The sequence below is a fragment of the Carassius gibelio genome, chromosome B12 (assembly GCF_023724105.1).
Source record: "Carassius gibelio isolate Cgi1373 ecotype wild population from Czech Republic chromosome B12, carGib1.2-hapl.c, whole genome shotgun sequence".
Lineage (NCBI taxonomy): Eukaryota > Metazoa > Chordata > Actinopteri > Cypriniformes > Cyprinidae > Carassius > Carassius gibelio.
Window position 1 is genome coordinate 2,558,987 of NC_068407.1, and position 27,719 is coordinate 2,586,705.

General features: G+C 40.0%; 1 protein-coding gene across 13 annotated transcripts in view; it reads right to left on the bottom strand.

The window, feature by feature from the left end:
- The window catches only part of LOC127969585 (transcription factor COE3), a 95,307-nt gene extending 70,419 nt beyond the window's left edge, over nucleotides 1-24,888 (bottom strand). For 5 of the 13 annotated variants that reach the window (XM_052571664.1, XM_052571661.1, XM_052571654.1 and 2 more), the window contains exons 1-6: nucleotides 24,077-24,883; nucleotides 23,672-23,828; nucleotides 23,329-23,392; nucleotides 22,972-23,027; nucleotides 20,327-20,400; nucleotides 18,752-18,820 (exon numbers count right to left, since the gene is read on the bottom strand). In XM_052571664.1, the coding sequence (XP_052427624.1) occupies nucleotides 18,752-18,820; nucleotides 20,327-20,400; nucleotides 22,972-23,027; nucleotides 23,329-23,392; nucleotides 23,672-23,828; nucleotides 24,077-24,210 (554 nt within the window). In that variant the 5' untranslated portion in view covers nucleotides 24,211-24,883. Of the gene's footprint in view, nucleotides 1-18,751; nucleotides 18,821-20,326; nucleotides 20,401-22,971; nucleotides 23,028-23,328; nucleotides 23,393-23,671; nucleotides 23,829-24,076 lie in introns of all 13 variants that reach the window. The other 8 variants (XM_052571658.1, XM_052571656.1, XM_052571662.1 and 5 more) reach the window with 5 other exon arrangements.
- Nucleotides 24,889-27,719: the final 2,831 nt, after the last annotated feature.

Genomic DNA, 27,719 nt, shown 5'->3' on the forward strand with positions numbered 1-27,719 from the left:
AACTGAGGCTTTTTGATCTGCTGAGAAAATCTAAACAGTTTAGGAAACATCTTCTGAAAACTATTCGCCACTTTTCCTCAAGACAAGCAGGAAAGAGTGTCTGGTTTTAAAGTCTACGAGAAACAATTGAGACACTAATGAGATCATTTATTCTGTTTTACACATTAAAAGCCTATAGAATAACTATAACCCAGATAAATCATATACATTCTCAAGTCGCAAATATTTGCACACACATTTACTCAGACATATAACAGCCGGCGCCAAATGTGCAGTGTTTTTTTCTTAAAAGTGTTGATTTATTTCTCTTGCATTTTGTGCTGCTGGCATACAGAACTGAAGTCAAGTTTGATGAGGCTCTAAGCATATATAAACACCTCTTATGACTGCCACTACACCAGAGACAGTCACATCATTATAACTGTCACTCACAGCTCTTTACAGCATGTGTGTGTGAGAAAGAGACTCAGGGTTACTAATGCAGGCCACATGTATAAGTGGTGCTGATGTCTTGGGCTAATAAAACAGCTGCGCTCTCATTGGCCCTTGAAACGGAAAGCTGAGAGGGGGAAACTAGAAATCAGAAACAACAAACAGTCGTATCCAACCCAAAAACACTTTAACATGCCCACAAACCACAAGAGAAGAGGAACAGAAGAGATGGAGGGAAAATGCAACAGGCCCAAATTGAACATCTGCCAGACATGATGGGAAAAACGGCAATGTTTTCTGTTCTGTTTCCACAGCCACGCTACCATGTTCCTCCCTGCGGACTCTGAACTGCATTTATGAATTATCTGACACTTTTTCTGACAACAAGAGCTCGGTGGAAATTTCAAGGCCTCTTTTTCTGACAAGCACGAATATCAATATTTGAATACGTTGCCGATTTTTCAAAAACTTCTCTTTCTTGTTCGCGGATGCACTGGAGCAGGGTTGAATGCTTTATTTTTCGAATTCCCTCGAGGGAGGAATTCAGTGCGTCTTGCATTTTATTCTGCTCGGAGTGGCATCTGAAACTAGCTTCTGATGAAGTTTATTTCCTTCATTGCACATACAAACCCGTCCTGGTAAATAATGATAAAAACACGAGCGCGTCGATTCATAAATTGACATGGCAAAGTAACGTGCCTCTTAGAGATCGTCGTAAGATATGCACGTCTTTGTGCACACTCGCATTTATTCTCCATTTCTGAGGCAGAACAGTCATCTTAAGGTTTATTTTGCCGTACAATCTTTCGTTTCTCTGTCAACGTGAGATTCTGAGGCTGATTAGAAAGAACTTGTTAGGACAGGATCTGAAAAGCGCTGACTCCTCCTGCTAACAAGCAGATGAAAAAAAGCAATATAAAGACAACAAAACATTGTCATTAACATTTATGAGTGTTGCAGGTGTCAGTCAAGACATGATATTAGAATAAAGTAATTTAATTTGAATGCAGAAGGTGTGCATGCATGCAAGTGTGTGTGTGTGTGTGTGTGTGTGTGTAAGCCGTCGCTTTTTAATTTGCATGCCGGAGATTGTTTGTACGGATCTTTAATAGGGACGTCAGCTCACTGGCAAACGTTCTTGAGCGCAACAAAGACAAATGTCACCATATTTTCTATGAGCGATCATGTTTAATAACATGCATCATTAGCGATGGGATCAATACGGATGTAGCAGGCCTGTTCAAGCAAAACAAATATGACGAGCTGTAACTCCTCCTTCCTCTCTCAATTTATACCAGCAGAATTATGGGATACATTCAGCCGGTGATTTATGTGTGAACGAATGTTTGCTATAAAGAACGAAACCTGGATTACGAGGAGGTTATGGAATCCTCCTATTATTATTATTATTATTTTATTTTTTATTTTTTAGTAAGCATAAACAGATTTATTCCCACACACTTTTTCGGGTTTAATCATTGATTTACATTATAGTGGCCACAATTCGTGTAAGCCCATTTGTACAGGTTTTGAGAAGCGAGTTGGTGTGCTCCTACTCCTCCTCATTCTCTTCTTCGCCCGATGTGTGTGTGTGTGTGTATTGGGGAGGGAGAATCTCTTAAGCTTCTCACAGGCCGCTACCCTGTCTGATTCGGTCACTAATGATAGATTGCCCTGCCCTCCCCCTCTCTTCCCCTTTCACTTTCTCTCAGCGCTGGTGGAGGACTAAACCCCGACCCCTCTCTCCCGCCCCGTCACCCCCGCGAGCTGCCTGTCTGCTCTCTGCTTAGACATCAGCCCTCCGTCAGCCTGTGGCCATCTCGTTTTTCTCCAGTCAAACACTGGGGCTTCAACAGCAGCAGCACTGCGGGGCGCCCCTACACATCCTGAAACAACATCTCATTTGTTTTGCCTCACTTTCTTTCAGATTTTTACTGCCCAAAACTTGTGGTTGAACAAAACTGTGTTTTCAGTAATCAATGCTGATGTCAATAGAGCATGGGTGCTGATGCAATTCACAAAAAGATGAAATTCACAAAAATTGTAAGTGAACACTTATTTTATATACAGTCTGTGTATCGTTCTAATTAAAACTGATGAACTGATGAAATCTTATGAATATTTGCTAAGATAAATTAAACAGTTAAAAAATAATAATAATATGCAAATGTTTGAAATTTGAAAATGGGAATTATTACTTTGATTAATCGATGATCTCAAAATGGCCAAATTTTTGTCAATAACTCTTTCTGGCACACTAAAATCTTAAATCAATATTTAATATATATATATATATATATATATATATATATATATATATATATATATATATATATATATATATATATATATATATATATATATTGGAAATGTTTTAAAATCAGAACGTTTTTTTACCAATTACTGCTAGCACACTAAAATCTCAAACCACTTTTTAAAATTTCAAAAATATTTCCAAGTAAATGCTTTTGTGCTTTGGAAATGTTTTAATATAGGATAATTGATTTATCATCAGTGTCCGATATGATAATCTTTAAATATAATTGCTAGCACAATAACATTTCAAAATGCTATTTAAATATTTACATATACATATTACAATATAATAATTATATTTACCCCCTTTTTTGTTTGAAACTGTTTATCCATCAGCATTGATAGAAAATTAATTATCAGTTTTGGCATAATCGTTTATCAGCCAAATGCCACAATCCCAAAAAGCCACATATATCGGTCAAATATAGCTTTTTCATCACTTACTGACTCAATCTGATTATATTAGCACTAAATCACTAACCATTACTTATGCATCTTTAAAAAGTGATTGAAATAATTGTATTATCCAATGCTAGTGATTGGAATAAACCTTTAATCAAAAAATAATAATAATAATATCGGCTGATTAATTAGTTAAGATGATAAATCGGTTGATCGCTTGTGTAAACTGACAAAAACAAGTCTACTTTATTCCACGAACTGTTCAAACCCATATGATTGTGTTTGCTACATAAGCACATACTCACAACGAGTACACTGCTTAATTCGAGGTAGCGCTTGTGTCCTCTAATAACAGAGCAGGAATTGGTTTGGCGGGGTTGATATCCGGGTGTCTATCTGGAGTGACGAATCCATGAAGCATTTCAGACCATCTCCCCTTTTCAATTTCACTCGGTGCCTGTGAACCAACATGGTTCTGATGCCTTTCACCCTTCAATGGACACACAGCCACCGCTAATCAGGATTACATCCTTCAGTCAACAGTGATTTCAATAAAAGAAGAGAGAGAGAGAGAGAGAGAGAGGTGGGAGAGAGAATGACAGAAGGAAAGAAAAACAACAAAAATTATCATAAATATAGGAAGCTTGAGCTGGACTGGCGGCCCAGTTGTTGTCGAGATAGCAGAAGGTGATTAAAATCTCATTCGACGGGAATCCGACTGAGGCACGCTGGTCAAATTGTGGAGGAACACGCACACATGCACGCGTACACACGCGCTCAAACACACACTCCCAGTAAAGTGAAGATGATAGAACTCGCCCTCGAGTCGCATCTGATTGCACATGCACACACAAATTGGCACAAAGTAGATTCATGAACAACAAATCATTGCAGGGGGAGCCTGACCTCTTCAAAATGAGCCTTTGTTACAATCATTTCAGTCAGCGCAGCCGCCACAAGGTGCCTCATACTAATTTGCCATCTCTGTGAGAGAAGATGTAAAAAAACCGCATTGCCCCCCAACAGGTTAACACGATAACCTTTAAATGGATGCGATGTGTGACCTTATTCAGGGTTTGGATATCAAGCTAATAACTTCCTTCATGAAACAAATTACCCAGACTTGGCCTAACATTATTATTTTCTGTATGTTTAAAGAGATGATATTTAACAATGCCGGCTGTGAGTGAGAGAGAGTGTGTATGCGCTCCGTCTGACTGTGTGTACGGTTTAATTACCACATCGACACATGTGTAACTGATGCAATACCTCTGCTCGCCGGTGAAACCCCTGTACAAACACACGTCACATGGAAAGCTCTTCCAAGACGTGTGCTCAAAAATCAGGGAATTGCTAACATGCAGGAAAACTAATGTAGATGCATCCGCATGAAGCTAACAAACCGTTTCAGACTGGCGGGTTAGTTGCAAGACCACAAAATTTGGACTGGGGGCCGCAGTTGTTTTAGCTAAGTGTCATTATTAATCCTTGGAGAGAGCGTAAGGTGTAAAAGTGCAAGTCAATGTGTTCATTGTCCTTCCATCAAACGAGTGGGCGCAGGTTTGGTGATGGCAGGATTGGAAGAACTTTGAGAGCCAACTTGTTTTCGGAGCAATTAAAGCATTCGGCTCAACAGGAGAGAAGGTGAAGTGTTCTGCTATTAAGCCTAGTTAGAGGGGTCGTAAAGCTAACCTGTTGAGGGACATGAGTGTGTGTGTGTGTGTGCTGAGAAGCTGTCTGGATTGTGTCAGGTTGTCAGGGTTGGCCATTTTAACAGAAGGAAGTTAAGGCGGTGACCCACGAGGCCAAACACTTTGAGGAGATAATGTCCAAGTCTTTATTTCACTGCCTTTCCCTCTCTCTCTCTCTACCTCCCACAGACCAATTAAAGCCTCGACTCACGGGAAAACTTGCCCAGGACTTCCTCTCCCTCCTCTTCCCCCTGTTTCTGCTTAGCAACGTCTTGTCAACACACTATCACTGGCAAATGGGTTTCAATAGCCTGTTGGAATTATTACAGTATTAAAAACCTAGAAACTGGTTCTAAACATGTTTGTGCATTGCAGGCATTTCAAACTATGCTGCATTCCATTCAACTATAACTATAACTTTAAATTAGAAAAGTATAAGTTTGATATCTGAATTAAGAAATTCAATTTGGCCAAAATTTGGCGATACAAATGGATATGTGCCCTACCCCTAACAATTAACATTATCAAATAAGATGCATCACTAATCAGTAATATGAAGACGGTTAAGCAAACAAATACAGAATCATTTTTCCCCCCAAAACTCAGTTTTAAAATAAATACTTTATTTATGCATGAAATGTATCATAAGTGACAGTATAGAAGAATCCTAAAAATGTGTTATAGTTTCCACAAAAATACTGATAATTATAAATGTTTCTTGAGCAGCAAATCAGCATATTAGAATAATTTCGGAAAAATCATGTGACACTGAAGACTGTTAATGGAACGCAGCATTAGCATGTCCTACCTGACTACGCTTGTGTGGATAAAACGGGCTAAATCTGTTTACATTGTTGTTTTTTTCTGGCGAGGCGTTCATTTCAAAAGCGTACTCTGCCCATCGTGTTGGCCAGATGGAGAAACGAAGACAGAGGCATCCATCGCAGCTGGCTCTGATTACCGAGTGTCTATCTGTCCTCCAGCATATTAAGTCACGCTTTGAGATATTACTCGAAACCAGGAAGATCCAATGAAGCCCAAACAGATATAAAGTTCCAGACTGACTCGATCAATACTTGTCATTTTGGCAGCAAAAACTTTGAGCAGCGCAACTCTGATTCTTTTTGATAACGTAAATGATATACATGGTAACAAACGTGAATGAGCTAATTCTTGCTTCTCAGTGCCGGCATCCTGGTCTTTACTCAATGATCTCCATCTAAACCCTTCACAAAAGAGCTAAAGGCTCTGTGACACTCTCACATTACACACATGTGAATATCTGAAGCGCTTTTGCCACCCACCCTCGCTGAGAACGATTTGCTTTCCCTTTTCTCCCCCTGGTCTCACTCTTTGGACAAGCAAGTTTACGCCTGGAGGATTCAAACACAAACCGAGTGTCATTTGTCCTTCAGTTCTACCCACCCAAGTGGTGATTAGTTTGGTTTAGCTGCTGGCTAAGAAAGTAAACCAATACAGTAGACCAAACAAGAGACCTGACGCTGGAGGGCAGAGCGACGCTCTGATTGGCTGCTCTTCATTATGTCCAGCTGGAAGGTAAATAATCAACAAACACGCAATGAGGGACAGCCTGTTTCAGCCCACCATCTTAATCAACACTTAAGGAATCATATTGGATTTGCCCTATCAGAGACAAATAGACTCCAGATTGTGTGTGTGTGTGTGCCACTCTCTTTCATTGTAAGAGTGTCAGATATTTATCGCTGCTAACTCAAAGCTGAAAACTACAGTGATGCATTAATTCTTACACTATGTTTGCAATTTATACTTAAATGTTAACCTGGAAAAAGTAAACATAAATCAATAATTATATAAAATAATATTATAAATAATTATTATATGTAAAAAAATAAAAATAAATGTTTAATACATAATTTGCAGATGCACTAGATAGATAGATAGATAGATAGATAGATAGATAGATAGATAGATAGATAGATATTGCAATTTATAAATAATTGAGGTATCACTCTGTTTAGGCATGGTTTGTAATAAAAAAAAAGAAATACTGTAAATAAATAAAATAATATGAAAAAAAAAACAATAATAACCCTAGACTTGTCTCTTTCAAAACGTGGTTTGTGTTACATTCAAAATGTTTTGGGGTTGAAGATCATTGTAAAATGCTAATAATGGCCTTGGCTAGCAAAAACATAACACCACATTATTTACAACCAGTATTCAGTAAGATTTGTGCCAAGCATTACATTTTTTTCTGAGAGAAAACAAAACAATTTATCACTATGATATTTCCCATAACAAAGTTGAACCGCTGAGTTTGAGCAAGCCAATGTACGAAAAAAAAAAAATTGGCTAAAATACAGTACAATATTTTCTTGCATCAGTATGCGAGGTGGACGTGGAGCCTTGTGTGTGTGTGTGTGTGTGTGTGTGTGTGTTGGGTCTGTTCCACTGAGTAATCCTGTAGGTCTGGCAGAAGAATGCCATTTTTCAAGACATCCCTTAAAATCTGCGTCCTACTGAGGCCAGTGGTTTCCTCTGTCATTACAGAAGTGTAAACTCCTGGATGTGGGAGATTGAGGGTAATTTCTTACAGATGCAGAGCCTCCTCTGGCTCTCGACATGGAGATTTAGGGAGAGAGGATATCCAGCCAGGACTCGGACGAGCTGGTCCCAATTCAGGATAGACGAGCTCTGACGATTGACTCACTGCAGACACATGCAAGCATGAATCTGGGACTGAACGCAGGTGTACATTACTCATCACGGACTTATCTGGAAATTATATTATTGTTATTATACACAAATATCCATGACATTCTATACTTATGTAGTCATTGGGTTTGGTGCTGGGATTTGCACACACACCCAGACAAGAGGCCCAAAACCCTTTTATTTATATTTTTTTTCATGCATTTTAATGGCAGAGAAAAAGGGGGTATAATTGAAAAGCAATTAATAACCTTTGACATTTCGCTTCCAAAACATGTTTTATGCCAGCCCTGCTATATTTAAGGTCCATTTTGGGGTAAATATCAAATATCAGAGCAAAAATAACAGCCTTGGCTAGGAAACTATCTTAGTACCACATCACATCAATTATTCTTGTCTATATTTTCTTATGCTTTGTGGAAAGAGCTCTATATAAAGTAAAATAATAATAACAAATAATTTACATTTTTAAAAAAAGTTTCACAAATATTATTAAATTATTATTATTATTACATTAGGAAATAACAACTAGCGAACGGGCCGCCATGTCTCCTACAGGCCAAGCTCTGCTGTTGTTTTACATGTGCTACTGTTCTTTTTCTCGTTCATTGAAGGGCAGAGGTACAATACTTTTTCATTCAGCATATTGAGCAGGTCTCTGGACAAGCCAGCCAGCGGTTTTATAGTTAATCAATACCAATCCATTCGCAGCCTTGATGTTAAATAGGGATCAATACAGGCAAGCTGTGACTGGATCTGATTTCAATTGGTTGGCCAAGCAGTGGGTTTTAATCTGAAGCTAAATCAGACAGGAGAACATAAGTCAGGTGAATTACAACACTCCTTTCCCAGCGCCAGGAAACGCCTGTCATATTTTACTATCACAGTCTGGGCAGGTTTATTCACCACCTACATTTTTTATTTATTTATTATTTCACTTCATTTCCACAAGAGAAAGAGATACAAGCTGTCGCTAAAGACTAGCATACAAAAAAAGATGAGAAAATCCCATTTCTAGCTCTGACGGAGTGGGAACCTGCGAGAACGCCTCCTTTTTTGTCTCTTCTTAAATGATTGATTCAGAGAGACAGATCGATAAAGTTCTTAAGTTCAGTACGCTTCACGAACAGAAGATCATAAGGATCACATCATTTCTGAATTAGTCCAGCTGATTCGCACAGATCAGACATCTCTCGCTACAAAGATGCCAGTTATCATAGACAGAGAATTGAACTTACCCAGCACTATTTTTCACTACTCTTTGAGGTGTATAACCCGTAATACTCTCTTCTTGTCCTAAATGTTGCCCCTTGTCTTCAAAAAGCCACCTAATCTATCTGAAATAGCAAGCTCTCTGACATAAGCCTGCCATGTATTCATGTAGATAAGTGCTGTCAGCCACCACACTTTTGCTAAGACTCCTAAAATCCCACTTTCAGGAGCAAAATCCATAAAATTCATCCGACTCTAGCAGATCTAATGAAACATGCTAGCCCCTATAGCACTGATTGATCAGCCAGCGGTCAAAGCCCTGGCCTGGCTGCCCTGGTGTCCTGCTCCTCTTGTGGTCCATCTATGATGATAAATTAGCATTAGATGGAGCCTAATGAGTTTACTAAACATTTGGGATTTGCACTAATAAACTGGCAAGCTAGCATACTAGAAGTGAGAATGAGCAATCCCTGAGCAGCCCCTTATCTGAGGGACATGACAGTTAAACCACGCGTCCAATCTGCCATCGATTCATCATCCTGGTGCCATTGTGCATTCTTCACAAGAGGACAATTATGCAGCGAGTGCTTCAGAAATGCAAGTGTTTTACACAGAGTGCGAGACCTGAAAGTTGCATGCAAACTATGGTATTTACATCTTTACCATCTTTTGCTAGCATTATGCTGCAGAAATACTAAAGAAATGGAGCAAGAGCGAGTCTTCATAATGACTTTCTAATGCACATGCAAATTAAAAATGCTTGCGGCATCTGTCAGCTATAAGACACAAACTTAGATTTATCTCAAAGTTTGATTTAGCACGCATTACAATGTACGATCGCGCCGCTAAATGGCCTTGCTTTGTGTGTGCAAACAATTTAAGAGTAAAGCAAATATTTAGCATGTCTAATGATATTCTATCAAGTCGACCTACAGCAACAACAATCAATCAGCATTTCACCCCGTATTTAAAACAATGTAAATTAGGAGCAGCTTTGAGCTGAGTAAACGGCTGATGATGTGCGCTGGATGGCAGACGGGGTTCTGGACACTGTAATTGCTGGGAATGATTATAATGAGGGTTTGGGAAACTTAAGCAGAGACTCACTTATAATGATAAATAGCCTTGAGCCAGTGCGTGAAACGGGCAGCCTAACCCTTCAACTACACAGCTCACTGCTGACTTCTGGGCTTGAATGTTCTTGATTTCTTTTCGTCTAAAATGTAATTCAGACTTGACACAGGGAAAGTACACGCACAGATATACGTCCTCCAGTGCAAGCAAGCGCAATCTACCCTCAAATGTTCATGGGAGATTCGAAAACACGCTTGCGTTATCAGCAGAACCGATAATCTTTTGACAGAGGGGCCTATATTTAGAGATAACTTGTCAGCTTTAATAAATGATAGTTATTTGCTGCAGCTTTTTTTGAAGGTTTCAGAACCGATGGCCCCTCCCGGAAGCCCATGGGACAGGCAATGGCCAAGGCCCAGTGCTTCTCACAGAGAGATGCTGATGGCGTATGCCCAATGTCCAGATCGCTGTCCTGCGACCTCAAATTGGCGCGACCAGCACCATGTCCAATACAATCCTCACACTGTTTCCTAACCTAATCTCAGTGGTGTCACACGACAGATTGCCACATTCGGAAAAATGGGAATGGAGGTTGGGTGGGTGTCTGGGAGGGGGGTGGTTTAAAAAGAGAAAAGACATGGGAGCTTTGTGTTTTTTTTTTTTTAAAGAGAGAGATCGTAGAGACAAGGAATGGATATTTCTTCCAAGAGAGACGGCACACACTCAACACCCTGATCTGATTTACAAACTGCTCCTAATGGCAAACAAATGTTTTGGGTGTGTATTTGCGAAAAAAAGAAAAAGAGAACCATATAGATCTACCGAGCCAACATCTACCGCAAACCAAAAGCCTGTTTTCATGCTTTTACAGGCTAAAACACACGCTGACATAGTGTTGACAGAATCAAACAGGATGCTCCATAAACATGCAAATGTAAAATAGACAATGTGGCCGAAAGGAAACCAAACACGTCAATTTAATTTAGCATGAAAATATTCCGCTGTGCCACAGCGCCCAGGAACTAGGAACGACTCCAGAAATAGTTGAAATAAAAATAAACATTTGATTTAAAGCATTGTTAACAATGTGCGCGCAAAGCAGATCTGTTTTCAATCCATCCGTGGTGTGAAGTTAGAGCAAAACAGGTTGTGCTGTGGAAACGGGACACGTTGGCTGCATTCACAGAGGAAAGCATCATGAACTTCGGACATGCATTCCAGTCAGTCCTTCCTAAACCACAACTGATTCAATTTTCCGGGTTGTTATTCAAAAGGAACGTGCACCCGCACCGGGCTATTGTGTGACAGCACACCCTCTCCAACTGCCCGGGGTGAGTTTTTGTGCATGTCTGCATGCATGTGTATGTGTGGAATCACATTTTTACATGTCTGATGATAATCATGCTTTATGCACGTGAGTATTTGTTGCATGTGAATCCATGCATGCATATGCATGTGTGTGTGTGCGTGTTGACACACTCAGCGGGGGTTTTCATACAGTCCAACAAAAGGGGAGTGGCATTGCTTTGTGTGCTCAATCAAATAAAAGGGGCTTTTTAAAGCACATATGTCCCCTCCACGGAGTCCTGATTAGACTCTCAATATCTAGACCAGACACATGCACACACACAATCACGCTGGTAGCAAAACTATCATTTTCACATTTCTCTTTTGATTCACATCTTCAGCTTTCTCACTGCTAAGTGTGTGTGTGGATTTCGTCTGTCACTATAGACTCCTCGGAGCCGGCGTCTTCTGGTTACAGGGCCCATGCAACATGCCTTACAACAACACAGCGCAGGGTTCCCTCCTGTCTACACATTCTAGAGCCATTTCCCCCTTCCCTTGTCAATCCTCACACACAGACCCACGTGGCACAAAAAAAGAAATGCACACATTGCCATTGCCAGTACTATTAGCATGTAGCAGCTAAATCAAGACCACAGATGTTTCTGCACTAGAAGAGAATCGTAACCTCATACATTATTAAAAAATCTCCTAAATCTTGAAGATTTAAAAATAACTGTCAATCTCCTTTCAGACACCAGAGCTGGGCGTTAAAATTAACAAACTGTGATGTAAATACAAATTAAAGCCTTTTGCTATATGTTATGCTTGCTACCTAATGTCAACAAACTTGAGTGCCAAAGTGCAAAATCATGTCATGGGAAAAAGAGCCTTTCTGATTGGCTAAAAAAAGTTTGACTGTATCTCTTTTACAATTTTCAGCAACAATGTTTTGAACACTCTCAAGAAGAAGAAAAAAGTTACAAATTCATTGCAGAACCTTTAAAAATAATGCTTCCTCATTGGTTCATTACAGCACTTCTGATGTGTGTGTGTTTTTTTTTTATTATTATTATTATTTTTATTTTTTAAGTATTCAATTAAAATTAAGCTAGCAACATGGAGACCATAGGTTTTGTTATACAAACTAATAAAATCACTTTGGATTAAAATATTTTCCTAATGTAATGTGAATATAGTTTGCTTACTAAAAAATGTCAGATAAGCAATGATTATTTTTTGAGATAAGAGAGTGTTTTTCTTTGCTCTGTAGATGACATTGTTGTGGAGAAGCCTGCTCTTGAGTTGTGTTATGTCGGACATCTGCTAGGCCTTGACCCACTTCTACATGTGAGCGATGTGTGGCAGCGCTAAGGTTTGGCTTTTTGACCACAGAGGCTGTTTCTCATTTTCTGTGTGAGTGCGAGTTGAGTGCTAGCTGCCAAGGGCAGGTTAAGCTCTCGGCTTCTCCCCTCCTGTAGATCTGGCATCCCTTCAGTTCCTCGCATAAAAGGTGGCAATCTTCATTAAAACCTCTTACAGACAACTGTCAGTTATTCACAGTTAGAAAGAGCCAGCTGTTCTCACTCGCTCGCTCCCTCTCTTGATCCCTCTAGTGAGACAGAAGTCACTAGTTCATAACAGAGGAGTTTAGAAGCGTAGTCGGTTCTGAAGAGTTTCAAGGTGACAATGTCATCCACGCTGCACGCAAAGGCATTTTTGTATATCATTATGTCGAGGAGACAAAAGAGCAATTAACATGTAATTACAAAAGATTTTTGGTCTACATTTCAAACAAGCCGGCATAAGGAGAACCTTAAGTATGCTAATGATGAATCATTTGCATACAAGAAAACACTTGCCTTTTTACTTTACAGTTTTTTTTAACAAAATCCTCAATTTATTAATGCAAGCTGAATCCATTTTTAAATGCTTAACAGTTTATGTATTCAAATAAAATGTTAAATTAAATTTATTGCACATAATAAATTGCGCCAGATTCAAATTGCAACTGTTTTGTCCAAGTAGGCCGGATGTGACCACAATGGTCTAACCAATAACATGACTGTTTTTATATCCATGACAGATAGGGGGAGACTTCAAAACTTGTTTGAATACAGTCATTATCTTTTTAAAATTCACTTTGCTGCCTCTAGTGGCACAAAAAGACACTGCATCTTTAACTTATACCTTAAATGTAGGACAGAATCTAATTAAAAAGTATGCACAAAAAATGTGCATGTCTACACTTGCAACCATCCTAGTATAGCACTGTGTGACAGCATGAACACCATTCTGATGTTATTCTTCATCCTGTAATGGAGGTCTATGCTTTGCTTTCACTTTGACCACTAGTGGACTTGCTCATTGAAGGAAAAAGCTTTCTCTCTCTCTCTCTCTCTCTCTCTCTCTCTCTCTCTCTGATGTTAGTAGAGGGTTTGCTGACTGTCTCATAAATAAGGAGTTGCTGCGTACACCTGTGTACCTGCAGCAGTGAGGCTGTTACCTGGCCAGAGATGTATCTGCTGTCTGCAACCTCATTAATCAGGTCTAATGGAGCTCTGGTGCCCTCCTCCTCTCACACGTGTGTCTTGGAACATAAACACACATATATGTGCATACACATCTTCCAAGACTGCTGTGGCTCTACCGGAGGTACAAGGACTTTTCAAATAAAACATTCATACACACACGGTCTGTTGAATGTCACCTGGACAAGGTAAGATATAAATAAATAAAAATACTACTCTCGTGGCTTGAGGCAAAAGCAGCAGTTCAAGTGCCCTCTACTGTACCGCTCTGTTTCACACATCCTGCATGGTTGTATTTCCTATTAAACTGGAAGTTGGGACGGGACATACCGGGGGGAGTGTAGTTCTATATAAGCAGCACTTAATTTATGTCACAGCATGATTTGCTACATACTATACTATTCAGAGTCATGTGACATCAGTGGGATGGACATTTCATTTTATAGAGCATTTGATTGGACAACAGTTTTGATACTATCAGAGAAATCTGCACACATTGTATATTTAGGGCTTCTTGACACTGGGGTAGTCCCCTTAAAAAGACAACTTCGTACCTTATCTACCATTAAAAAGTGCATAGGACCTCAGTGTAGTATTGCAAAACCTTAAGGTACTACTATGAAACTTTTAATCTGTAAATAAGATGCAAGGATACTCTGACTCCCTAAAGGGACAACTTTTGCATATTGTTCTGAGAACTGATATTGTATGTTGAAGATGACAGCTCAGTTTGGTTCATTAAATCTTCTAAAGGTGAATTTTGTCTACGTTTAGAAGTGCATAGAAGGTCTCAAAGATAATAAACAAGGACTAAAGCCACAGAACTCCCCACAAGGTGGGTAAAACAGGCCTTTCTTTAGGAGAAAAAAGACAGGCCGGGGAATTAACACTTAACACGGGCTTAATTACGGCATGCACGTGCCTGTGAAAACCTGCTATTCAAGAACATTGGTAAATAAACCTCTCTTTACAGGTGATCCAAATGTGTCTTGCTCCAGACAGCTCTCTGTTCCAGCGCTGATATGTAATTAAAATCATCTCCAAAATTCTCCTCGACAGGACGGGCCCGAGCCAAAAATGTAAATGACATTAAGGGAGACAATGAATTGAATTTTGTTTAATGTCCCTTTTGCCGGTGCTAATTTACATAGCGCTTTTCCAACAAAAGCTCTGACCTTCTAAATGCTGGCATTTGCTCAGCTCTGAGAGCGGGCCTGTGCGCAGATGAGAGGGAGGAGGTCTTTTTAAGTAGCCTGGTCGGAGAAGATACAAACAAAAGGGTAAAAAAACTGAGGAATGATCTGTGTTGGCTTTTAAAGATTAAAAAAAAAAATAAAAAAAATAACAACAGGCGGAGTATGATCACTTATTTTTCCGCAGCATATGGCTCCAGGAAGACCTAGCTAATAACCAAGCGTAATCCCTTCTGGAAAGGTCCTCCGGTACGAAAAATTAATGAATGTTTAGCTAAATCTGCATCGGGACCCATATACCACGCAGTCCAAACAGATGCAGAAGCCTCAGTGAAATGAGCTACATAAACCGTTCTGCTTCATGACTGTGTACTCTGACAAAAAAAAGTCAATCTCATGAATTATTCAGTTCAGGGAGGGGGTTGGCTGTCAGAGGTCAGCATGTCTTGACCTTTCTGACAGGAAGTGAAAGGGAGATCGGTTGGCTAGGAAAACCCTGATCGCTCTTGAGTCGGAGGGGTATTATTAGATCTTGGACCGATACGGGAGCGGTAAATGGTCCAACGCCTCGCGCTTGACATGTGTGTTGAAGACATCACCTACAAGAGTTCGAGTCTAGCCGTTCGAGTCAGACTCTCAATCTATTTTTCAAAAAATACCAATGAATAATCTATGGCGATGCCGGGTCGAGTTGTGAAATATTTAAAGATCCGTCGAGGTTGAAATTTTGTAACAGCTGTGAAATGCAACCAAGTTTTTCTCATTTTTTTTTTCTTCTTCTCGTGAAGAACCAAAAGCTGCACCAAAGTCCAAGAGAAATAGTATAAACAGATGTCTGGCTTGAATACAGGAAAATAGGACACATTTGGAATGATAAGTCTCCTAAACTCCATTGAAAATGCCAGAAGCGAGCGGGTGCCAGTTATTGTCCAAGCCCGTGCCAACGAGCAGTATGCCTGGCCCATGTGCCATCTGGGAGAATGTGGCTGAAAACGTTATTGATAATGGATCACCAGATCCTCTGGTCACCATAGCCCTGTTTAGCAGAACATTCTCTTCCTCTGTCTGTCGGTCTATTTATCTATCCCCAGTCCAACCCAGTAAAATGTTTTGAATTTAATGTAGTCGACCCTCGCACGATGTACTTCCTGTGCACGTAAATGCTTGTTTATAAAATGTGACTGTGCATGCATGTATCTTAGCTATGCATAAAACTCCCTGGTGTACTGTAATGTCCCACTTTTTCCTCAGAGACCAGGAAAAAAGACGGACCTAACAAGACATAACCCCACAGGATTAGGTTTGTGATTACAAATTAGCTTTATATCATACACCCCACCTGCACGAACGCTCGTGTTTCCGTGCGTTCCGGGCTCTCCCGGCCGCCTTGTTCTCTGATCGTTGGATAAAATCATCTGTTCACAGTTGTGATATGCAGACAATGTAGTCGGCTAATGAAGCACATCTGCTTTTGTGATCCGACAGAACGGATCGGCCCTCTATGAAAACGATCTTCTCGAGTCTTTCAGATGCCTCACAATCAAAATGTGAGCTTTTTTATCCACCGTTTCAACCTACCACAATATCCCTTCTTTTTGCAGAGTATCAGACCTTCTTTGCGCTGTTCTCCTTTTCCTCTTTTACTAGTGTTACACATATTGTTCACCAGATTGAAGCACAAAGCAACCAAGACATCCGATCCATCCACCTCTATTTGGCCACAACACAAAGGCCAGCAATTTATGGGAAGAGTCAATGCAGTAAATATCAGTGAAACCCTGTTTTGTTTTTAAAGGTAAATGCATTGTGTAAGTCACGGCCGGCGGAGAGAATCGACTCTGACTGCCTGAGACTCTTTTAAGGATCTGCTAAGAGGAAGTGATATGTGTTTTATCTTCTGTCCAGAAAACCAAAACAAATCCTCCTCCTCCTCCTCCTCGCCGGGACTCCGATTTTCCTTTTTTTTTTTTTTTTTTTCTCGTCCCACTAGCTTTTCTTTCTCCTGCGGTTGAGTTACAGTGAATGCATGAATGTTGGTCCTGTAACTAATTACTGTTCGCACACTGTCAGAGCTCTTCAGCACGTCTGTTTAAACAAGCTAATCATTTAATGCAAAGATAACCAAGGTTACTGGGATTGATTCACACTCTTTGAGAGTGTTTACAGAAGATGTAAGGAATTCAAATTCCACTAAAAAAAAGGTTAAATAGGGGCTCTGTTCCAAAAGCTAGTCAGCTGACTACATAGGTAACATTTTACAGCATCATTATGCTGATGTGAATAAATATTTAGCATTGATGCTACCTCATAAGACATTAAATTTTAGTTCAGTTGCAAGGCAATAAATAAATGTAAAATTTGTGAGAAAAAAAAAGTTTAAATGAAAATTAACTATGTTATGCTTATTAAAGCATTGTAGAATTAGCATAGCAACATGCTAATATTAAGCTCTACTCAAATGTGATTCAAATGTCTGTTGCTGACTAAGTACAAAAAAACGCTAAAGTAGAAAACAAGACACCTTACTAGGCTTCATAACAGAGCGATGGATTATGATTTAAATCAAATATTGATTATGAATAAGCTATGTGAAAAAAACAAACAAAAAAAAACTCCCACTCCAAAACTGAATCAAACAGCCTCTCCTCACATGAACAAGTTCACTCAGATTATTGTGTAGTACGGCAGGGTTTCCACATTATAACCACATGACGTGAGAGCGGGAAATGCTCAGACTTCCAAACACGCAAGCATGGCCATAATTTCTACACACAGGGCACAAGTCCTATATTTCTGACGCTCCACACACTTCATGCACAGTGAGTGACGGCGACAACCGGTCACTGCTATTTGATCACTAATAAGAGAGATGTTCCCTCTGTCAGATACCAAACATTCCCCCCTAAGCAAACAGCTATTTCAGCAAGTCAAACATTATCATTGCTTTCCACTGGTGGTGCATCTTTCATTCCCGGCTTTACCTATCATCTTGCCCTCCAATCTAGTTTCCCACTCAGTGGACAGTCAAGTTTGTAATCAGGAGATAACTTTGCAACAGCTACGGCAAGAAAACAAGACAGAGCGAGAGAAAGACTCTCGCTGCTGGCAACGCTTGCTGGTTATTCATGGCTCTTTACAGCAGATGGAAACAGAGAGACTCCTGGCTTTATGGAGCAAGGTAGGCTTGTTCTAGCTCACTAATCTCCAAGAGGCCCGGACTCCAGCAGCCAGCGCTCCCTGTCACATTTACCGTTTTAGCCGCGAGTCCAAGACCTGCCCTGCCGTAATCCATGTACGTGCTGCCACCACAGGGATAATTGGACAAAAAGGAAGAAGTGTAAGTCTCGCCGAGTAAGTGTAACCTTGAGCCAGACTCACAAAGAGAAACATAAGCTGCAGAAAAAAAAAGAAAGAACGTCAATTACCCACTCGGCGGGAGCTGGTGTGTTTGAACACACTTTCCCTAATGTGATCAACATGCAACCGCCAACAGCCAGCCCAGAAACATTACTCATTTCCCACCGGCAGCACTACAGAGAACAACGTAAAGATGTCTTTTTGCCTCGAACATGCACGTTCGGAGATGCAACGTTACTGCTCAGCTGCGGCACGCAGTCGTGCCACAAAGCCAGCGAGAGGCAGTGCACTGTTTACAGAGAAGATAAGCAGAGCAGTTGTTAACAAATTATGATGAAAGAGTTGAGAATTTAAAGCCAAACGCTCTCTTGATGCGGCGAACTGCTTGCAAGTCTCGAGGAAAGCACTTCTCTGACAACTCACCAGCAATTACGTGGTCCCTAAAGACAACCCCACGTCAACCCACCTGCGCGGCACGCAACACCAAAACACGGGGCAAACCCAGGCCATGATGCTGGGCCGCAGCGCCCTACGCTCAAAGGAAACAGAAAGATAGGCTTACCTGTCGATGATCACGGGGTCTGAGGGCGTTTCGTTCCTGTTTCCGCAGCTTTTTTTGTCACAACACCGACTTGGGGAGAAGAACACAGGGAGAGAGAAAAGGAGACATGAGATGAGATATGAGAGCATCAGCAAACAGCTTGCATGTGTCTTTCATCTCCGAGCACCGTGTGTTTCAATTTATTCATCTGACACGCTCTCTCGTCCTCTTTTCTAGCTAACCGCCGAGGTGTTTGGCATAGGTTCTGGCTGAGCCGGATGGTGTTGGTGGCTGCGGTTCTCGCAGATGCGGGCGGCGGGTAAACACGGAGCCCGGCGCTGTGGCTGAAGGAGGGAAAACAGCATGTTTTTGGTGTTTGTCTTAGTGCTGAGAGGAGGAGAGGGGGTGCCAGGAGGCTGGGAGGGGGGAAAGCTCTCTCTCAGCCCCAGCTTTTGTTTACCTCTAATTGTCAAGCTGTTGTGTCTGGAGAGGATGCAAGATGCCACCTTCAACCAGGATTTCTGTGGGGCACTTATTAATTACCAGCTCAAAAAGCCTCCATCAGTCTCCTACAATGTGCCAATGCCTCCATTTTGAGGCCCTGAAGATGCTTCCATTATGCTTTCTTTAATTAATGTTAAAATTACAGAGAGGACAAAAAAAAGATGCCTCTTGAATTTAAAGAAGCCCACTTGTATAATAGTTACATGTCTAAATGAGCCATATTAACACAATATGATATGAAAAACACGCAAAGCTTCTTAAAACTTGAAAGCTCAAGTGTCTGTGGACCTCTGTTTGGGACTCGGAAACGCATCTGTGCGGTGTTGACGCAAGCAACAGAGTTGGATGCGAGGAACTTTCTCGATCGTTAAACGAGGACCCGTTAGCTCTTAAAAGTCTGAAGCGTTTGTAGCTCGCGCGCAGAAGGATGTGGCGTGACCCTTCCGCACTGTTCTGCATCCTTTCCGATTTGGTGGGAAATGGAGAGTTTTTTTCCATAAGCGTCGGGTTCTCTTTCAGTGCAGTTATTTTATTTATCGGAAGTTTACTACTTTTAAAATAAACACATGACAATGAATTATCTGTGATGTGTGCGTAAAAATCATAAACAGACTTAAAATTCTGAGGCTGTAAAGCCACTTTCCAAAAAAGGCCCGAGTGCGCACACGCGCGTCTGCGTTTGAGCCGACCGCTGTGTGTGTGAATTTCAGTGCATCCTCTACAGTGTTAAAAGTCCAGTGAAATCATTCATAAGTCCGATGTCACCAACTGATCCGGTCAAATTTGCGCTTTTGAAGTAGAACTTCTGAAACTCGCAGAGCAGTGCACAAAGCGAACCGTAAATCGTTACGCATAAGCCGCCTGACAATTCTGAACATTTGGATTCTTTTCAGCGTATCCAGGCAGATCTATTCAGGGATTCATTGATTTTCTGTAAGGCTGATGCTCGGAGGCCTGGATGGGCCTACATCATGTGCGTTACGCATTTATGAAAACATGACAAGACATTATGTCTAATAAAGTTCAATTACGCAGTCAAATGTAATAGTTTATAATTATCTGAAAATGAAAAAGAAGTTTTTTTTTTCTTACCTGCACATAATTTCGTGTGTGAGAAGAACTCGGCACATTTCTGGGTTTTTATCTTGCCCTTCATAAATAATAGCCTTGGAATAAATAAAACAGTGAAGATATTTTAAACAAGTTGACAACACATAAAATATGACATTTAAAATATTAAATATAAAAAACGCATTTCCCAACAACAACAACAAAGGAAATTAAATATAATATAATCAAATGTGGTTTTATGGCATAAAGTTCAAGTTCATCAATTAAAAATCGACAAGAGAAGGATCATAAATAAAATCCATTTAGCCCACATACATTGTTAAACAGTGTTTTATCTTCAAACCAACACACATGCCCACATTCCAGATTGAGATAACCTTTGTGTTATCAATTTGCATAAATAAATATGATGTTTGAAATGAATATCAACACTTGACCGGTCATTGCGATGACAAATTATACCACATGCATATCACTTTAAAAATGAAGAGTCGCATATGCTTCTGTTTAGATCTTTGCGCTATTTATTTGGGGGATGATAATAGAAATCACATAGATGTCACTTCTCCGACGCAGATGGCCGCGGTAAATAATACCCATAACCGTACACATCAACGCGGTTATAATCTGCAGATATTTAGGGGTAGAGTGCTAATGGGCAATCTGTTGTTTATTTTGAGCCGCTAACAATGATTTTTCTTTAGATAAAAAGCGGTGTCGGGGGGTACGCTTGAGTAATTTTTGAGCATTGGCTTTAACAGATGGCGTTTGGAGCTGTAGGTGCGCACGGGCCTTTGTGCTTTTTGCGCGTTCTCTCTCTCTCTCTCTCTCTCTCTCTCTCTCTCTCTCTCTCTCTCTCTCTCTCTCTCTCTCTCTCTCTTTCTCTCTCTCGCTCCCTCCCTGATTGCCCTGCTCCCGTTATGATGTACTGTGCTAGAGCGAACTCCAACGCGTCCTTCCGTGGGATCCGTGGGACGCGTTGGAGTTCACTCTTGCACAGCACACTATTGCCAAAAAAATAAAAATAAAAAATAAATAAAAAATACACAGTAGGCCTATTATTGGAACAAATAAATTTATGAAAATCCAAGCATATACACATAAAACTGGAAAGAAAAAAACGCATGCGTAATGTGCCTAAATAAACACACGGTGCAAAAATAAATTGCTTTAAATATATGATAACTTATTATAAAGTGTAGTAGCAATTAGCTCCCTTCTGGATTTTATTTCTCCAGCTGCATGCTGAATGCAATCCTTGGTTTGTATTTCTGATTACATTTATTCTATTAATCATTAATTATATTAAGACGTATCTAACAAAGATAAAATCAAAATCTTTAGCCAAAAGCTACAAATTGCAATAACAAAATAAGCACTGGATAGAATTTTATCAAACACTGGTTTATTTTCCTGCCTCTTACTGAAAATATACGGATAACCATAAAGTGGCTGTTCAGCGCCATTGACTCTTTGATCATGTACAGCTCCATTCAGACGCGCCTCAGATAAAACCTTCATATTTTCTCTAACGTGAAGTCTAACGATGGATAAACTACAGATAACAAGAGCCTCAAAATTAAGCCAATGGTGCGCCCTGTACTTTACCATGAGAGGCTGAAATGGACAATGGAAATGAGCTGAGAGTGATTTCAGAGAACATCACAGTACAAAATGAACTCAAGTGCCTGCCTCACGCCTGGAGCTTTATTTTTATGCCTTTAACCAGATCTGATTACAGCACAACAAAAGTGAGCTCACACGTGCGACAGCGCGATACAATGACACACTAACATTTTGTTACCTAATGGTAATTAAGAATTACTGCATTGCCAGATTAAAGAAATTTATTTTTAAATATTAAATACAAAGCAGCTATGATAATATATATATTTGTGTGTGTGTGTGTGTCTGTGTGTGTGTAATTTCCATGCATTATTAGTTATAATTTGTGTGTTTCACAAGCACAAACATATGAGCTTTATATTGTCTCAGATTAAAACACGATTAAATAATAATAATAAAAAACAGCCTAATGAGCGCAATACAGAAATACAGGGTTTGAAAAATATGCTCCATATGCGAGAGCAAAACTATGAGTGTGGCTCATAAGAAACTAATCGGTATAAATAATAAAGAAATGTATTAACACATTAGGTTATTTTCCCTTTATCCTCAGATTTTCTTTATTGTTATTATTATTTTATTTTAAATGCGTAATTTAAAAGTGCATATACATATTTTTGTACCCTCCACAATTTAATTAATTCGCAATAAATTATCAAGCAGCTACATGAGAAGAAAAACGTGGTTATGTGATTCATATTAAATTAAATCCGCCAAATAACCTCCCCCATTAATCAGAGCAACCCAAAATACAGCCACGGCTTTACATTACAGTGTTCTCAGCACATGTGAATATAACGAGCTACAGTATCCATAACAATAAAATGATCTGCATCTCCAAAATAAATAAATAGATAAAATAATAAAAAATAAAGAAAGAAAAATAAAAAAATGCATAAAAAGAAGAAGATTAATTTGCTTATTTTGTATTTACTTTTGTAAACATACATAATATAAAGTGTGACCAAAGCACGAGCAACAAAATATGACACAGATTATAAATATAAATACACACACGCGAGAGAAAGAAAAGTTCTTACCTGTTTTGTCATGGAATCTATTAACCGAACATAAAGATCCTGTTCTGTTCTGACGCCTGTGGGAAATTATTTTTGTTTTTCAATGTGGAAAAAGTCTGGTGAAAAAAAAACACTATACAAAGTTTCCTCGAAAAAAAAAAAAATCTTATTCTTGATAAGATTTGATAATTAAAAAAATACATATTATTGAAATGCACTGATAGAAGAAAAAAATAACATCATCCAAGGTTTGCCATCAACTAGAATTACATTGTGGAATAAACTGAACTACATTTTTTTAGGAAACTAATACGGCTCCATTGAGCGAATAAAACACTTGTAAATCTATCCTTGCTGAATAGAGAAATTTACACTTACCGTTGCTGTACAATAGTTGTAGTTTGTAATGTATCCCATTGTTAGTTTTTTCACTGTTAGGTTCCTGAAAATAAGCATTTGTTTGGGGTCAGATTGGCATTATTGGTTGGTTGAGAATTTTATTTTAGTGTGTTTATGAAATGCATGCATTTTTTTTTTCAAGCAACTCTAAGGTTGCATTTAGTAGACTAAATCCTGGCAATAATGTGTATAATGCATATCTATTTTTGTTTTTCTGTGAAATCCGTCAAAAGCGGTTTAACGGCGCACATGTTTCCAAAGATCTAGAAGTGTGGAAGTTTTAAGGTGAAAATTCAAAGCAGTATTCCAGAGTGGCGCTTACTTTCTCCTTTTCCACAAAGTCCACAAAAGCTGTCCTTTCGATCTCCACTGGCTGTCCCTGTCTGTCATAAAGCGCCAGCACGAAGTGGAAAAAATTGGATTTTCTGAGGTTGGATGGCGGTTGTTTCTCATAGTGCGCCCGTGCCAGACCAACTCCACTGCGGGGAAAAACGAGACACCAGTGTGGGTTAAAACAACAGGCGTACACTTGAGATATAGATAGATGTAGATAGAATGAAAACATGGGAGAATTCTTGATTTGTCACTTAAACTGTAATATGATGTAATGAACAGGGGAAAGCGGCGAAGAGGTGCATGGGGAGAGTGTAATTGATACATGGCATATTGGGGATTTAGGGGTCGATCTGAGAAATGCATTAAAAATCGGATGATTTGGCAAACGTACCTCTGGGCGGCCGTGTTCGCATCCACCACCCCAGCCGTGTGCATCCACGATCGGACCGAATTCATGCCACTGCCCAGCGGTTCCTCTTTCATAGTGGTCCCCCCTCTTGGTATATTTTCCTGAATCCCAAACATTAAAACAGTTCGCGTGCAACACACTTCCAGCCAAAGAGTTAAAATGAGAGTGTGAGCGAGGGCGCGTCGTCTCTCCAAGAGCCCCTTCGGATAGCCGTCAGAGTTTGTTTGGGATTTGTCGAAAAGAGAAGAAGAAAAGAAAAAGCTGTCCCGACTCCTTCTTCAGTCCGTCCTGCGTTGGCACCACATGAACGATTCAGTGAGTAAAGATTCTCAAGCCTCTCCAAGCAGCTTGTTTGGATAGATGGAGGTCCTCCCGTGGAAGAAGCGAAACGAGTCGCGCAAATAGCAGGGATAATAGACTCGTCTTAATTCAGTTAAACATTTCTTGCAGCTTTCTGTTGTTATTGTTGTTGATGATGATGATGATGTTGGTGGTGGTGATGATGCTCTTAGCTTGGTGGCATCCTAAAACAACAGCATCAAAAAAGGCTTCGGGACACTGCTGAATCCAGCACTTCTGGCTCCAAAAGACAAATAAACGCGTAAATGATCACCGTGGAGGTGTTCCCGGACACGGGAGAGGATGATGAGGGGCCTTTAGCGCGTCTTTGCAGAATGGATGGAAGCATACAAAACTCAACCCTCTATCCCCCAGGACTGGAACCTTTCCCGGGAGCCAAAAACTCCAGACCCACGGGATACACGCTGTCAGAGGATGACGCGCTGGTGGGCGTGGTTTTGCCCATACATGGAGAGGATTGAAGCTTCCTGTGGCTGGGCTTTAAGCTTGGACAGTGAGTGCATACGCGACTGGAGTCGCTGCTGCTGCTGCTGCTGCTGCTGTTACTGCTTTCCAGTGCGAATTGTGTCAAGAAATCATCAGAGAGGAACAAAAATGAATGATAATGAAAGCCCGCGAATAAGGCGTGGGAACTATATTTCTAGAAAAATTGTCATACAAGTTTATAGATTGCAAAAGAGCACTGACTGACCACCCATCCGCTGCAATTGGTTTCCAGAATAAAGAAAAATAAAAAGTCTTACTGGGCCATCATTACTATGACATCACATCGGTGCCAAACGTCCCGGACGCGAGCCTCCAAATCGATTCACTTTGTTTACTCTCAAATCAGGAAGGTGTGCTGGCATTTTAAGACTACATACTCCTTATAATAAATACCCTGGGCATCTGCATAATGGCGTAATGCGCGTCTTAAATGATGGCAGCGTGTACTGCTTGAATGTAAGACCCGGTTTGTGTGCGTGGAGCGAGCCGAGGCGATGTCAAACTCATAGTCCTAGCGCGTACTCGCTTAATTTAGTGAATTATTGCAGAATTACATCTGAAAGTGTGAAAGGACTCGGGGGAAACATTGCGTCCACCCTCTCCTTCTATGCGCAAGAAGTAGGATGTCTTTTGTAATAAAAATATAATCATTTATCAGGAAAATAAGGGTCTTTTTCCCCCTTTCATTTCTTAAGATGCTCATGTCTCCGATATTGACAGACTCTGCATGTATGTTAATATTTGAATTAATGGGGGGAAATGGAAGTCCGATGTTGGTTATCTGGGGACCCTGTGCGCTGGAGGGAGGGATGGATGGATGGACGGACGGAGAGAGGAGAAGAGAGATGTGTTTTACACAGCAATCTATTCTGCTAGCGTTGGGGGTTAATGACTATTGCCAAAGATAAGTGAATTATCAAAGTTGTTGCTCTTGCCTCGACTCAAAACCCATCACTTTGCATCGTCGTCTAATTAAATACGTAAGTAATAAAATTATATTTTATTACAATTTAAGATTTATATGCTTTTTGTCTTTAATTCGCAATGACTTTGATCCGTGCATACACTGAATGCCTCTGTGAACTTTCGTGTTAAATGGCACTCTAGGCAGCAAATGATGATGATTATTATTTGACTTAAACAGTTGTTTTATGCTTCACGTGAAATGTGCTTAATTACTGTTTTCAAAAATTCTAATAAAATTACGCGTGTGCTAATAAATAAAGCTAAAGTTTCCGGAGACCTGTTTGGCATGTGTTATTTTATTTTTATTATTTATTTTTATTCTTTTTATTTTATCTAAACCTATAATTTGCCATGATAAATATTTCAGGTTTGCTAACCCTATGTCTAATCTACAGTATCTCTAATACAGATTACACACCAAAGCGATTTCAATCTGATTACCAAATTAGGGTTTTAGTCTAAATCCCTTTAAATCTGATACTGTTGACTAGAGAAGTTCAACAATCCCATCGCGTAGGTAACGATCCCATCCTAAAAAGGACTTTTAAACCTTATTTGACAACAAATGCAGCTGCCCCTCTATTTTGGAAGATATTAGGCGAAAATGAATGCAAATCTGTGTTCAGAAGCCATCTGGCCGGAGACTGGAGAATCAGCTGCTCGCCTGAATCCATCTCGGCTCATTTCTGAGGCTCATCTGGAGCCCGGAGCCAAAAGCGTGCAAAATGCGCTCTTTAATTCACCAACTTCCACTTTCACTCCTCGACGTTTGATAATAAAGTGTGGGCCAAATTTATGACACAAAAAATACGGCGTGTTTATTGTGATAACCGCTTTAATTGCGTTTTACGTTTCCAAAGTGTCAGGTGTGCCAGTTTTTGTTATGCAAAAAAATTAAAGGCGCTGCTAAAATATCTACAGCATGCACATATTCTGTAGAAAAAAAATACAGTTTGCATAAAGAGGCATATATGGTTTGCATTACATAATAATAATAATAATAATAATAATAATAATAATAATAATCCAATATTTAATATTTTTAATTGTTTAGTATTTTTGACGATAATAAAAACTTGTTAAATTATAGGTTGTTCGAATAGGGTTCATGGGTTAATTTGAGAAAACAATATTTTTTTAATGTTCTAGAATGTTCTAAAAGCTGCTTCTACTGGAGCGTTTGTTTATTTCTACTTTATTTCTTTTTTTAGTGAACGCTGCGGATTGAGCTCTATTCTGTCTGCCCATGTTAGATCTTATTTGGGGAGATGTACTAACCGAGAGCGCAGGACAAAGGAAAAGTTAGTCATGCAGAAGGTGTGTGTGGGTTTGAATAAGATTTGTTCGCGTTGCCAAGACCTCCCGAAGAAACGACCCTCCTCCTTATTGTGTGTGAAGTGTTCCTTTTGTGTGAATTTACGGGGTGAGGCTCCAATGATCCCCAACAAATTTGCATTTAAATAGCGACATCAACCGATTCGCGTGCCACACACCAGTGGCTTTCCCAGATGTCAAGGCGAAGTCAGTCAGATGGCCAGTGCCCAGATGTCCCCTCCACGCATCATACCAGCGCACCACGACTTTCCTATTTGCATCTTTGCGCACGGCCAGATCGTCCAAAGCCCAGTTTTAATCTTATAGGTCTGGAGCAGAAATGACACCTGCAGAACTCTAGAGAAGCTGCAGAGGTGAGGAATGGCCTTAACAAAATTGATTGCAGAGAGAGTGAGGGCCTGTCTGTCTCCAGCATCACAGAACAGCGTTGACATGTGCGTTCGGGCTGGTATTGGCACTGAGACATGAAATTAAATTA